Source organism: Bos grunniens, chromosome 15 (genome assembly GCF_055505025.1).
Source record: "Bos grunniens cultivar Pamir isolate PY7600 chromosome 15, Bosgru_T2T1.0, whole genome shotgun sequence".
Taxonomy (NCBI): domain Eukaryota; kingdom Metazoa; phylum Chordata; class Mammalia; order Artiodactyla; family Bovidae; genus Bos; species Bos grunniens.
Genome location: NC_141179.1, coordinates 745,883 through 761,171, shown reverse-complemented (window position 1 = coordinate 761,171; position 15,289 = coordinate 745,883). Strand labels below are relative to the sequence as shown.

The 15,289-nt window shown below is 40.4% G+C and overlaps 2 protein-coding genes and 1 pseudogene across 2 annotated transcripts; all 3 read left to right on the top strand.

Annotated features, from left to right (window-relative positions):
• The first annotated feature begins 2,056 nt into the window (after nt 1–2,056).
• LOC147357206 (olfactory receptor 5M5-like) lies at nt 2,057–3,066 on the top strand (annotated as a pseudogene).
• Nucleotides 3,067–8,178: 5,112 nt separating this feature from the next.
• On the top strand, nt 8,179–8,649 carry LOC147357205 (endogenous retrovirus group K member 7 Pro protein-like). Its single transcript, XM_086341929.1, has one exon. It carries the CDS (start codon nt 8,179–8,181, stop codon nt 8,647–8,649), a length of 471 nt encoding a protein of 156 aa, XP_086198055.1.
• Nucleotides 8,650–11,166: 2,517 nt separating this feature from the next.
• Nucleotides 11,167–14,214, top strand: LOC147357204 (endogenous retrovirus group K member 6 Env polyprotein-like). The gene is given in 1 exon segment (XM_086338239.1): nt 11,167–14,214. A coding segment is annotated over 1 exon segment (2,139 nt). The 3' UTR covers nt 13,306–14,214.
• The last annotated feature ends 1,075 nt before the right edge of the window (nt 14,215–15,289 follow it).

Genomic DNA, 15,289 nt, shown 5'->3' with positions numbered 1-15,289 from the left:
GCGTGGTTCATTTACAAAGTGATTTAAATGTGACCCATGCCCATTCTTGGCACTGTAGCTACTAATAAGTGTCATTATAACAATGACATACCTGGTTATGTGCTATTGAAAGAAAGTGTAGATTTTTCTAGCATGGCGTTCATGATCTCCCTTATCATGCACAAATGTTGAGAAATGCACTTTATGATTTTTTTACATACTTTCTCAACTTTATGTGTAATATAATTATTCTTATCAGTGTTTCCTTTTACATGCTTTAAATAACTTAGAATTCTTGTTGTTGAGTATATCTTTATTCCCTACAAGAGTTAAAATGAGGTAGTTACAATAAAATCATTACAGTTTGGGGATGTGTCTGTCAGTCAGTCATCTTAGAAAAATTGTCTCTTCTCCTAAGAGGAAACTTTTCATACATTGCTTTCCCCCAATAACACATTTAATGCATTATTACCATCGAGACCAGCTCAACAAGCAAGGTTTCTGAAAGCATGATACCGTGAGAGAATGAGAAAGAGACACAAGAATTCAGAGAAAAGAGAGGATCAGGAGACCAACACCGCTCCAAGGTGAAGATGTCGATAATGAATCCAAGCCAGCTTTATTATACTTTATTATAACTTTATTATACTTTTTATATGAATGAAAGAATATGCGGGGAGTTAAACTATAACTCATGCGGCCTTCAGGGCCAAAGAACAAAATGATCATTAACCATTGAGTAATTAGGAAACAGTAATCAATAACAAATCAGTAACTAAGACTAATATTCTTATATATAGAATTTCCTCCAAATACGTAAAACATGTGACTCTGAGAAGCCAGTTGAGAAACAGTCTGGGGTCGGTTTTCTGACCCCAGGATCATATCTTGTTTTCAAGATTATGAGTTGTTTCCTCTGGACTTGTTCCAAGAGTCTCATGCCTTATAGTATCCAGTTTATCAATAATTATAAATTTCTTTTGTGGCCCTTGCTGGGGCCTGCTTTTCTTTTATTCTTCCTGTCTCTTACAATTACATTTCCAACAATGTGTTTAATACATTTAATACATTATTGCTCCCCAAATAATATGTTTAATACATTATTGCTCTTTCATTTAATAGTTACCATGTATATATATATAAATACATACATATTGCTTATGTACTAATTGCTTACCTGATTTTGCAAAAAAAAAAAAAACTCGTTTATTTTGTACCCTAGGAACCAATTTTGCCCTCAATAATTGACTGTAATATAGAAAGACAAGGATATCTTGAGATGTCTTAAAAGTTAAGTAAGATTTGGTGAGGGCCACCAGAGATAGGCAAGAGTGGATAAAATGAACATACATCGCAACATGAGGGGCTATCTTTAAAATGACCTTGAGGTTAGAGTGGCAGATTAGAAGACAGACACTGCTTCTATAAAGATATATCTATTCCACTTACTTAAGCCCAATCAGCTGTGAAAAAATGAGTTTCAATTACTGATGCTTTAGACACCACATCAAAATTATAGTAAAAACAAAGGAACATAATTTCAAAGAGAAACAATATTTAAAGGAATTATCAGTGGTCAATTCATGCTAATGTTTTCTAGAAAAGATAAAAGCTTTTCAACTATTAAAAGAATAGCAGAGTAGCATTTTAAAATATGATTGCCTTTATGTAAAGAGACTGTATTAAGTATTAAGTTAGATATCGAAAATACATAGTTCATGCTTACTAGCTTATTTCGGTCTTTAAAGTACTTTCTGATGTGGCCCATTTATAAATTTTTTACTGAATTTGTTACATTATTAGTATAGTGTTATGTTTTGGTTTTATGGCCACGAGGCATCTTGGATCTTAGCTGTTTAACTGGGAACCAAACACACATGCACCACATTAGAAGGTGACGTTTTAACCACTGGATTGCCAGGGAAGTCCCCTATGTTATTTCTTTATACCACATGTATTTACGAGTTTGAAAGGAATAGGCCTCAGATGACATGATGTCAGTAGTGGAAAAATGACGAAGGACCAATTCATTTTAATTTCCTTTACTTTAGACATCACTGGAAGCTGAACAAACACAATGTTAAAGGAAAACTACACAGAAGTGACTGAGTTTATCCTCCTGGGACTGACAGATTGAGCTGATTTGCAGCCTGTCCATTTTATGGTCTTCTTAGTCATCTACCTGATCACAGTCATTGGTAATGTGGACATGATTTTGTTAATCAGAACTGACTCAAAGCTTCAGACTTCAATGTATTTCTTCTTCAGCCACGTCTCCTTTGTAGATCTCTGTTATGCCAGCACTGTTGCTCCTCAGATGCTGGTCAATCTCTTAACAAAGAGAAAAAAATATTTCCTTCCTTGGTTGTGTCATACAATTTCACTTTTTAATTGCCCTGGTGATCACAGATTATTATATTTTGGCAGTGATGGCTTATGATTGCTACATGGCCATCTGCAAACCCTTGTTATATGCCAGCAAGATGTCCCGAGGTGTCTGCCTCTCTCTCGTAGCTGCTGCTTATATTTATGGCTTTGAAAATGATCTTGCCCAGACCATCCTGATGCTCCGTCTCTCCTTCTGTGGACCCAATGAAATCAACCACTTTTACTGTGCGGACCCACCTCTCGTAGTCCTGGCCTGCTCAGATACTTATGTCAAAGAGACTGCCATGTTTGTAGTTGCTGGTTTCAACCTCATGTGTTCGCTCACCATCATCCTCATTGCCTACATTTTCATCTTTACAACCATCCTGCGTATCCATTCTGCAGAAGGGAAGCACAAGGCCTTCTCCACCTGTGGGTCTCACCTGACGGCTGTCACTGTATTTTATAGGACATTGTTCTGCATGCATCTGAGACCCCTTCTGAGACCTCTGTAGAACAGGGAAAAATTGAAGCTGTTTTTTATATCTTTGTGAGTCTTATGCTAAATCCTTTGATCTACAGCCTTCAAAACAAAGATGTTAAAAGAGCATTAAGGCAAGTAATTCAAAGGAAATTGTTCACCAAATAGGGTAAATGTTTTGGTCACAGGTATTTAACATAGCTGTATTCTCTGAGCATTTATTAAACATTTTAAATTAAGTCATTTTTTGTAATTGGCCTATTATATTTATAAGAATTTATCAAATTATTAGCTTGTGTTGCCTTAGTTTACTTAAAATGAATACTGCACAGAAATTAAAATGTAAGACCAGACAAAATTATTATTGCTCTATAAAATTGATAAAGGACAGAAAATTATATTGGCAGTATTCAGAGGGATACATGTTATAAAAGGCAGAATTTCAAAAAAATGTTACACTTATGACAATTTGTTAGATTTTGGGGGTTTAAAATTTCCAAATGATTTCCCAGAAATTTTCAACCATAGCCAGTGTGGTTTTGTTTATTTGTTTGTTTTTCCTTCATTCAAATTATATATCAATGAAGATCTTTCAGAATATCATGCTGTTAATCTAAGGAGTATTTTTAGATCATAGAACTGGTCCAGTGAAATCCTCAAAAACTACCACTTGAAGGAAATTCCAAATTTTCTTTGAAAGTTTTTTTTTTTTAATTTCTTTTATTTTTTTAAATCAATATGCAGCCATATCTTAAAATATTTAGCCATCTGTATGTCTTCTTTGGAGAAATGTCTATTTAGTTCTTTGGCCCATTTTTTGATTGGGTCGTTAATTTTTCTGGAGTTGAGCTGTAGGAGTTGTTTGTATATTTTTGAGATTAGTTGTTTGTTGGTTGCTTCATTTGCTATTATTTTCTCCCATTCTGAAGGCTGTCTTTTCACCTTGCTAATAATTTCCTTTGATGTGCAGAAGCTTTTAAGGTTAATTAGGTCCCATTTGTTTACTTTTGCTTTTATTTCCAATATTCTGGGAGGTGGGTCATAGAGGATCCTGCTGTGATGTATGTCAGAGAGTGTTTTGCCTATGTTCTCCTCTAGGAGTTTTATAGTTTCTGGTCTTACGTTTAGATCTTTAATCCATTTTGAGTTTATTTTTGTGTATGGTGTTATGCGGGGAGCCGGTGAGGCATTCTGCTCATGACAAAGGTCATGAGGAAGGAGGCTCGGCATACGCAAAGGCGGGATCGAGCCTCAAGAGTCCCCCCGGATATTCTCGAGCATTTTCCCCCCAAAAAAACAGAGTCTGCCTACTTTATTGCTTTGTGCTCTCACCTCTGACTTTACTAGGGGCTGTCCCCTACCACCATCTCTCTCTCTCTCTGTCAAAGAGTTAACTTACAGCTCCAATTAATAAAGTTCCTGGGCAATTAGGAGTGTTTAAATCCAAACCCCTCAGATGGCTCTCTAACTCGCCTGACAAGTTTACCCGGACTCCTGCAGCTATGCATATGATTGTTTACAGTCTCCTAGCCTCCAGAGGCATGGGAAGCTTAAGATATTCAAATAGCTTAGAGCCTCTCAGAGAGTTAAAAACTGTCAGAATAAACTAGTAAAGGATTTCATTGATGAGTCAATGCTTGTTGCCAAGTTTTCACATCCCCCTGAATTGTACCCTTGAATGTGTATTAATTAATAGTTGGTATATAGTAAAAAATAAGTAGTGGCCTTGGTGTTAGTAACTTTAGACCCTTAAGGTAATAAATTCTTTCTTTGTTGTAAACCCATTACACATCCGCCCTATAGGAATGCAATTTTATCTTTGGAAGATGGTGCCAAACCTTAAAATAATTACTCTTAGAGAAAATAAGTCTTTGTTGATAAGTCCTTGTCAAGAGTCATAAAATGTTAGTAGGCCTTCTGGCCAGAAGATGATGTAAATCACCTAAACCATTTGTATACGATACATTTGCAGGAAAGAAACCTTGGTTTTTGATAAGAATCAAAGACTGCTGACTTTGCATCCCCTATTATCCTCTATGTGTAACTTAGGGTATAAAAGCCCCTGTTAAAAATAAAGCTACGGGCCTTGTTCACCAGCGCTTGGTCTCCCCATGTCATTCTTCCCTTTAACTTCCAGCTGAGTCTCCATCTGGAGCGCGGAACCCACCATGCTTACTAATTATGCCTGGGCTTCTAAGACCCACTCGAGAAGGTGTCTAGGGTGAGACACCTTCCGCTATTCGAGAGGGCGCCTGCGGCCTACGTAAGTGGTGCAAACTTCTTGTCTTGAAGTTTTATTGGTCTCCCGCGTAAACCAAGCTACTCAGCCTCTTTTCTCCACTGAATTTTCCTACTGAGCTATCCTCATTCTATTGTTCTCTATATCTCTAATTAGCATATAAATAGTCGCCTAGGCCGTCTCTCCTTCGAATACCCTGGATCAGCTGGGGCTGGTCCCCAGCAGGTGGCGCCCGATACAGGATTTCGAAGGTAAGCTCCCAGCAATTGGGGTTACCAGCCCTATTGCTCCCCGTTCTCGGAACAACTGGGTTATCAGCCCTCTTGTTCCCCCACGGAGCAGTTTGGGTGACCAGCCCTACTGCTCCTCCCTTGGAACAGTTTGAGCCATCAGCCTACTGTTCCTCCCCCCGGAACAATCTGGGTCACCAGCCCTATTGTTCTTCCAGTGTTCGGGATGGCTAGGACCCCACTCAAGGGTGCCGCGGACCCCCCTGTAGGATAGACAGGGCGAGAGGAGTGGGAAGTGTTGAAAGTGTTAAAGAGTTAGACTTAGAGAGAGAAAACAGTTTCTGAAGTTAAAAGGCCAAAGAAAAGCCTGATCTTTTGATAGCTTAAAGCAAAATCTTTTACTATACTTAATTTTCTGACATGGGTAATACTGAATCAAATGAAAGACAGCTCTTTATAGGAGTTATTTTACAGTTATTAGGTAAAAGAGGAATCAAAGTTAAAAAATCTGCCATTCAATCATTTCTTTCATTTGTACAAGAGCACTGTCCCTGGTTTCCAGACGAAGGCTCTGTTAACTTAGATGTCTGGGAAAAAGTAGGAAAACAGCTAAAAACTTACCATGCCGAACATGGCTCAGAAAAGGTGCCTAATGACGCCTTTTCCTTATGGAATATCATTAGAGATGTCTTAGACCCTGCCCCTGATTCAGAAAAAGTACATCTTAAAAGTGATAGTGAAGAAAATGCTGTAGCTAAACCTCCCCCTAAATCTAAAAGAGTAACTTTTAAAGAGGAAAATGAGGTCGAAACTGTAGTTAAACCTGAGGAAAATGAGAAAAACGAAGACCCGCCCGACTATCGGCAACTAAGAAAAATGTTAGCAGCCATGACTACTCAGGAACAACTTAAAGATAGGGATGAAAAACAAGATCAGCCTTCCCCAAAAGAAAAAGAGAATTTAGGCGAGATAACAGTTAAATATCACCCTGATGGAGATCGGCATCTCTTAAACAAAGATGCCCCAAAAGGCTTAAGAGAAACTTCCCCTGTCAGGCCATCAGCTCCAAAGAACTTAAGAGAAATGTCTCCCATCAGGCCATATGCCCCTAGGGATTCCCAAGAGACCGTCCCACTTAATCCATATGTAAGCTTTGGATACCAAACAGTTCAAAGAGCTCCTGAGTACAGAGCAGAGAATGTGGAACCTATGCCATTGCCACCACCTCCCATACCTCCTCCCATACCACCTCCCATACCACGCCGTACAGGTCCTATTAAACCCGCATTATTGCCGCCACCTCCCTATCGAAGTGGGAAAATTCCAAAATCGATCCCACGGAGACGGGCCTCTTCTGCCCCTGGCGAGAAATTCGATCCCCAACTTCAGGCTTGTTTCCCTTTAATTTTTGACAATGATGAAAGTGAACAAAAGGCTATCGACTGGGAGCCTGTTTCTTTTCAATTGGTAAAAGAACTTAAAAATGCATGTATTTCTTACGGGCCTAAAGCCCCGTATACGATGCAGCTAGTAGAAAATTTAGCAGGTCAATGCTTAACACCTCGAGAATGGAAATCAATTGCTAGGGCCTGCCTGTCCGGAGGACATTTTATACTTTGGAAATCTGAATATGATGATCTCGCTCGTATATATGCTTTTTCTAACCAAAATGGAGACTTTACACATATCACTGAACCTATACTACTTGGACAGACCAACTACCCCTCGTATGATGAACAGATGAAATTAGATAGGACTACTATACAACAGGTGGCTGATTGTGCCTTTACTGCCTGGCGCTCATTGCCCGATGGTAAAGCATCAGGTGCCGCTCTATCTGATATTAAACAAAAGTCAGAAGAGCCATTTGAAGACTTTGTCTCACGACTCTCAGAAGCTGTCCAGAGAATAATTTCTGATTCTGAGGCAGCTAAACTGTTAACAAAACACTTGGCCTTTGAAAATGCTAATTCTACCTGCCAGGCTATATTGCGCCCTGTTAGAAGAACTGGAACTCTAATTGATTATATGAAACAGTGTGCAGATGTAGGACCATCAGTGCTACAGGGTGTTGCGATAGCTGCAGCGATAAAAGGAAACTCTTATCAGCAGGCAGTCCAATCCTTTTTTACTAACAAAAACAAGCCATCACAAGGTGATCCCAATAACCAAGGCAGGAATGCATTCCCTAGAACTTGTTTTTCTTGTGGCCAGACGGGACACACTTTTCATGGGTGCCCTCAAAGACCACTCGGTTCTTATCTGCCTAATCCGGCCCAACCGGCTGTGGCTGCTCCGCAAAACCCTGCCCCACTGCCTATTAATCCTAGGTCTCTTTGCCCTCGCTGCCAGAGAGGATATCACTGGGCAAGGGACTGTAGGTCAAGATTTCATAGAAATGGAGCCTTTTTAGGCCCCGACCAGCAGTCGGGAAACGGGTTGAGGGGCCAGCCCCAGGCCCCGACAACGATTGGGGCAGCCTCACTGAACCCATTCATTCCCTTCGTCCCGTCGCAGAGCTCATCAGAGCAACCCCAGGCAGCGCAGGACTGGACCTCAGTTCCACCACCTCAACAATATTAACACCAGATAGCCCCACTATAAAAATCCCTACAGGAGTTAAAGGTCCATTACCGACAGGCCTGGTAGGAATTATACTAGGCAGAAGTTCCTTAGCTATACAAGGTCTTACAATTATTCCTGGAGTAATTGACTCAGATTATACAGGAGAAATTCAGATAATTATTTCACCCCCGACTAAAACTTTCCAAATACATCAGGGACAGAGAATAGCCCAACTTTTACTTTTGCCTTATCATAATGCAATTGGGCAAACAGCCACCCAAAATGAAAGACAGGACAAAGGATTTGGGTCTAGTGACATGGTTTTTTGGGTAACAGAAATTACTAAAAAGCGTCCTATGAAATCTATTCTTGTCAGTGGCAAGTCTATTGAAGGGCTATTAGACACAGGAGCAGATGTTTCCTGTATTTCTGGGAAAGACTGGCCCAATTCCTGGCCCACACATACTACTGCAAATAACTTAGTGGGCATCGGGAGAGCTCCTACAGTAGCTCAAAGTGCAAAAATTTTAGACTGGCAATTTGAGGATACCCGTGGAACATTCCAACCGTATATGATTCCTTCGCTGCCATTCTCGCTGTGGGGGAGAGATGTGCTGTCTCAAATGGGCATGTTACTTTTTAGCCCTGACGATAAAGTAACTTTGCAAATGCTACAAATGGGCTATGACCCTTCAAAAGGGTTAGGTAAACAGCAGACAGGAATAACTGAGCCAATTTGCCCTGCTCCTCTAAAGTTCCGTGCTGGATTAGGGTATCCAAATTTTTGATGGAGGCCATTGTTTTTGCTGCCGACCCCATTACGTGGAAATCTCAGGACCCTGTGTGGGTAGAACAATGGCCTCTGACTAAAGAAAAACTACTGGCAGCCAAAGCGTTAATTTCTGAACAACTAGAATTGGGACATATTGAGCCCTCCAATAGCCCCTGGAATACTCCTATTTTTGTTATTAAGAAAAAATCTGGCAAGTGGCGACTTTTACAAGATTTAAGAGCTATTAATGCCACTATGGAAGATATGGGAGCCTTACAACCTGGGCTTCCTTCCCCAGTAGCCATCCCAGAAGGATATAATATTATTGTAATTGATTTACAAGACTGTTTTTTCACCATCCCCTTAAATGCTGAGGATAAAAAGCGATTTGCCTTTAGTTTACCAGCAGAAAATTTTAAACAGCCCTATTTAAGGTTTCAATGGAAAGTGTTGCCCCAGGGAATGAAAAATAGCCCTACTTTATGTCAAAAATTTGTTAATGCAGCTATAGAAGATATTAGGGCTAAATATGAACAACTGTATATGATTCACTATATGGATGATATTTTAATAGCTCACCCTGATAGAGCTCATTTACAAACTGTTCTCCAGGATTTGACTCAGGCTTTAACAGACAGAGGCTTAAAAATTGCCCCAGAGAAAATTCAAGTCAATCCGCCCATAACTTACTTAGGACGGGTTATCAATTCAGAAACTGTGACTCATGCCCCATTAAAATTGAGAAAAGATCACCTTGTTACTTTAAATGATTATCAAAAACTTTTAGGCGACATTAATTGGATCAGGCCTTATTTAAAATTAACTACTGCTGAATTAAAACCTCTTTTTAACATTTTACGTGGGGATCCTGATCCAACTTCTAAGAGACAATTAACTGCTGAGGCTCAGGAGGCCTTAGAAAAAGTGGAAGCAGCTTTATCTGATAGCTATGTTAAAAGAGTTAATTTACAAACAAATTGGCAATTCCTCTGCCTAGCTACTCCAACAGCACCTATGGGAGTTTTATGGCAAAATGGCCCTCTAGAATGGGTCCATCTCCCCGCCCAGGCTAAAAAAGTAGTGGCCTCTTATCCAGGACTGATAGCTACACTGATATTGAAAGGGAGAAAACGTAGCATTGAATTGTTTGGTAAAGAACCAGCAGAAATTGTAATTCCATATAATAAAGAACAACTTGATGCTCTCCTAATGTTTGATGAGGATTGGCAGATTGCTATCGGAAATTATTTTGGCCAAATTCTGCATCACTTACCTTCACATGTTTTGCTAAATTTTATGTCTAAACACCCGGTTATTTTCCCTGTTAGGTGTAAATACTCTCCCATCTCAGATGCTCAAATGGTTTTTACTGACGGGTCAGCTAACGGCAGAGCTTCTATAGTTACAAAAGATCAGCGTAAAGTTTTACATAGGCAGGAGACTTCGGCCCAGAGAGCTGAACTCACAGCTGTTATAGAGGCCTTTGTTATGTTTGCAGAGGAGGAATTTAACCTTTACTCTGATTCTCAGTATGTGGTCAGGCTGTTTCCACACATTGAGACTGCGATCCTGCCTGAGAACAAAACTGCAGTATTTCACTTGTTAACTAAACTGCAGCAGCAAATTTGGAAACGAAGCCGAGCATATTTTATTGGCCACATTCGGGCTCATTCTGGATTGCCTGGACCTTTAAATGCCTTAAATGACCTGGCAGATTCACTAACTAAGGTCACAGTGGCTTCTGCTTTTGAAGAAGCCCGAGCTTCTCATTCACTCCACCATCAAAATGCTACTACGCTAAGATATCAATTTCAGATTCCTCGAGACTCTGCTCGGGAGATTGTTCGTTCCTGTTCTCATTGTCCCACTACTATAAATAGTTTACCTATGGGAGTTAACCCTCGCGGTCTTAAACCTAATGCACTCTGGCAGATGGATGTAACTCACATCTCTTCATTTGCAAAACTGTCTTTTGTTCATGTAACAGTAGACACCTTTTCTCATGTTATTGTTGCAACTGCTCGCACAGGGGAAGCAGTTAAAGACGTAATACAATATCTTTTTACTTGTTTTTCATATATGGGTCTGCAAAAAGCCTTGAAAACTGATAATGCTCCTGCTTACACATCTAAGTCTTTTCAGGAATTTTGTCTAAAGTTTCAAATTAAACATAATACAGGCATCCCTTATAATCCACAAGGACAAGCCATTGTGGAAAGAGCACATCAAACGTTAAAAACCCAAATTCAAAAACTAAAAGAAGGGGAGTTTAAATATAGTTCTCCCCATCACCTCTTGCAACATGCTCTTTTTGTAATAAATATTTTAAATACTGATTCAGCTGGAATGACTGCAATGCTTCGCCATTGGTGCCCGGAGCAATTGAATGCAAAACCATTAGTTAAATGGAAGGACCTCCTTTCCGGACAGTGGAAAGGTCCTGACCCATTGTTAACCAGCGGTCGAGGATATGCTTGTATTTTTCCACAGGACGCAGATTCTCCAATTTGGGTTCCGGATAGATTGATTCACCATGTCTCAGCCTCTCGGATACCGAGTTCCACGGCCGCCGTGACCCCGAAAGAGAAAAGGGCCTCCTCTGCCTTCGATCCCCCCGCCAGCACGGGAAACACCACTGACATCGGAGCAACTGACATCAGGGATCCCGGATGAGCAGGGGACGGATCCGCCCACCAAACAGATGTCTCAACTTCACATACAGGATATCGCTCCCCCCGATCTTTTGCCTCACAAAAGGAGGTCAGGCCGCCTGACTCAGGTGACCCGGAATGCCTCCATACCTACTTGGGGACAAATAAAAACACCCTGCCATCAGGCACGGGGAATAACCTCTTTGCAGGGCTCTCCAACCTCCTCTGAGAAGATGTTTATTGCTATGCTTGCCTTATTATCATGCCAGGTAAGCGCCTCCTCCCCCACTCCTGAAAAGTATTGGGCTTACTTCCCAGACCCTCCAACCTTTCAAGTAGTTACCTGGAACAGTGACCCCCTACGGGTCCACACAAACCAGCCTCAGTTACTGGGAGGGTCATATACTTCCTATACCACAGACGAATATCCTATTAATTTCAATTTTACCTTCAGGGGATTAGCAGATGACCTTCCTGTTTTTTTCAACTTCCCCAGTGATATAGAAAGCTTTATTATTCCCCCTAAAGAAGGATGTGTTGGAGCCTCTAAAAAGGCAGTTCTGACTCATTCTCCAGCCTCAGGTATTGAACATAGAGGGCGTCTAGCGCTTTGGATTTTACAGGCTCGTATGCCCGGGGCCCTTGATCCCCACGAATTTATAATCCATAGACCCCCTCCTGGATATCCAAGTTGTTATAATACCGAGCCTTCAGATGCCATATAGAACACTATAGATGATCGTACAGGGTATCCGATTTGGAAATCTTGTACTTATCGTTTAAGAGCTGATTACAGAATACCGGGAGGAGGAAATTACATGATTCAAGATTGGAGTAACTCAGACCTAGATAGGAACCCATTGCCCCTTGATGACTTTCCCAGCAGATTTTATAATTGGAAGAAAGATTTGGTTTCTTGGCCTTTAAGCATTACTAGATGGCATAATAATCGATTTGTTTCGCCTATATTGTCTTATACAACTAAGAACAGAACCTCTTGGCAGCCAGAAATTTGGAGGGCCCTTGCTGCCACTGCTCCCATTTCCTTATTCCATCCAAATAGCAATTCTACTTATTCTGTTTTAGCTTGTGTACCCTCGCCTTATGTTTTTCTCTTTACTAATGACTCCAAAAGATTAAATGTACACATGAATTATTCAGGTGGACCTAATATCGTAACTTGTGAACAATGTATGCTTTCATCTTGTTTGACCCCCCAATATAATGTTTGTTCTTTTGTTGTGTTGAAACGCCCACCCTATCTCATGATACCTGTGTCTGTGCATTCTTATTGGTATGATAATTACGGTTTGGCTGTATTACAACAACTGCAGGATTTAATGCGAACACGACGGTTTGTGGGCTTACTTATCTTGGGAATAGCAGCTTTGATAAGTGCAATTACTTCTGTTACTGTGGCAGCAATATCATTGACTCAACAAGTACATACTGCTCAATATGTTGATTCTATGTCCAAAAATGTTTCTTTAGCATTGGCAACACAGGAAGCTATAGACAGAAAATTAGAGATGAGGGTAGACGCCCTAGAGGAAGCAGTAATACATATTGGGACTGAATTGCAGGCTTTAAAGGTGAAAATGGCATTGTCCTGTCATGCTGACTACCGGTGGATATGTGTAACACCCCTGAAAGTAAATGAGACAGATTTTGAATGGGAAAAGATTAAAAACCATATTTCAGGTATCTGGAACAGCTCTGACATTAGCTTAGACTTAGGAAAACTTCACAATCAAATAGCAACCCTGGAACACTCCCGATTAGATTTTACTGCCGCTGGAACAGCAAATGATTTCTTCCATACTTTCTCTAACTACATTTCAGGAAAAAATATTCTGTCTACCTTCCTCGGCTATGCTACGTTAGCTGCTTTAATTTTACTTCTAATAATCGTTCTTCCTTGTATTGTCAAGATTCTTCGGCAGAGCATTCAGAGGCTCGCGACTGAGCTACATCTGGCTGTTTTAAGAAATAAAAAAGGGGGAGATGCGAGGAGCCGGTGAGGCATTCTGCTCATGACAAAGGTCATGAGGAAGGAGGCTCGGCATACGCAAAGGTGGGATCGAGCCTCAAGAGTCCCCCCGGATATTCTCGAGCATTTTCCCCCCAAAAAACCAGAGTCTGCCTACTTTATTGCTTTGTGCTCTCACCTCTGACTTTACTAGGGGCTGTCCCCTACCACCATCTCTCTCTCTCTCTGTCAAAGAGTTAACTTACAGCTCCAATTAATAAAGTTCCTGGGCAATTAGGAGTGTTTAAATCCAAACCCCTCAGATGGCTCTCTAACTCGCCTGACAAGTTTACCCGGACTCCTGCAGCTATGCATACGATTGTTTACAGTCTCCTAGCCTCCAGAGGCACGGGAAGCTTAAGATATTCAAATAGCTTAGAGCCTCTCAGAGAGTTAAAAACTGTCAGAATAAACTAGTAAAGGATTTCATTGATGAGTCAATGCTTGTTGCCAAGTTTTCACATCCCCCTGAATTGTATCCTTGAATGTGTATTAATTAATAGTTGGTATATAGTAAAAAATAAGTAGTGGCCTTGGTGTTAGTAACTTTAGACCCTTAAGGTAATAAATTCTTTCTTTGTTGTAAACCCATTACACATCCGCCCTATAGGAATGCAATTTTATCTTTGGAAGATGGTGCCAAACCTTAAAATAATTACTCTTAGAGAAAATAAGTCTTTGTTGATAAGTCCTTGTCAAGAGTCATAAAATGTTAGTAGGCCTTCTGGCCAGAAGATGATGTAAATCACCTAAACCATTTGTATACGATACATTTGCAGGAAAGAAACCTTGGTTTTTGATAAGAATCAAAGACTGCTGACTTTGCATCCCCTATTATCCTCTATGTGTAACTTAGGGTATAAAAGCCCCTGTTAAAAATAAAGCTACGGGCCTTGTTCACCAGCGCTTGGTCTCCCCATGTCATTCTTCCCTTTAACTTCCAGCTGAGTCTCCATCTGGAGCGCGGAACCCAACACGCTTACTAATTATGCCTGGGCTTCTAAGACCCACTCGAGAAGGTGTCTAGGGTGAGACACCTTCCGCTATTCGAGAGGGCGCCTGCGGCCTACGTAAGTGGTGCAAACTTCTTGTCTTGAAGTTTTATTGGTCTCCCGCGTAAACCAAGCTACTCAGCCTCTTTTCTCCACTGAATTTTCCTACTGAGCTATCCTCATTCTATTGTTCTCTATATCTCTAATTAGCATATAAATAGTCGCCTAGGCCGTCTCTCCTTCGAATACCCTGGATCAGCTGGGGCTGGTCCCCGGCAGTGTTAGAAAGTGGTCCAGTTTCATTCTTTTACAAGTGGTTGACCAGATTTCCCAGCACCACTTGTTAAAGAGATTGTCTTTAATCCATTGTATATTCTTGCCTCCTTTGTCAAAGATAAGGTGTCCATATGTGCGTGGATTTATCTCTGGGCTTTCTATTTTATTCCATTGATCAATATTTCTGTCTTTGTGCCAGTACCATACTGTCTTGATAACTGTGGCTTTGTAGTAGAACCTGAAGTCAGGTAGGTTGATTCCTCCAGTTCCATTCTTTTTTCTCAAGATCGCTTTGGCTATTCGAGGTTTTTTGTCTTTCCATACAAATTGTGAAATTATTTGTTCTAGCTCTGTGAAGAATACTGTTGGTAGCTTGATAGGGATTGCGTTGAATCTATAAATTGCTTTGGGTAGTATACTCATTTTCACTATATTGATTCTTCCAATCCATGAACATGGTATATTTCTCCATCTATTAGTGTCCTCTTTGATTTCTTTCACCAGTGTTTTATAGTTTTCTATATATAGGTCTTTAGTTTCTTTAGGTAGATATATTCCTAAGTATTTTATTCTTTCCGTTGCAATGGTGATTGGAATTGTTTCCTTAATTTCTCTTTCTGTTTTCTCATTATTAGTGTATAGGAATGCAAGGGATTTCTGTGTGTTGATTTTATATCCTGCAACTTTACTATAGTCATTGATTATTTC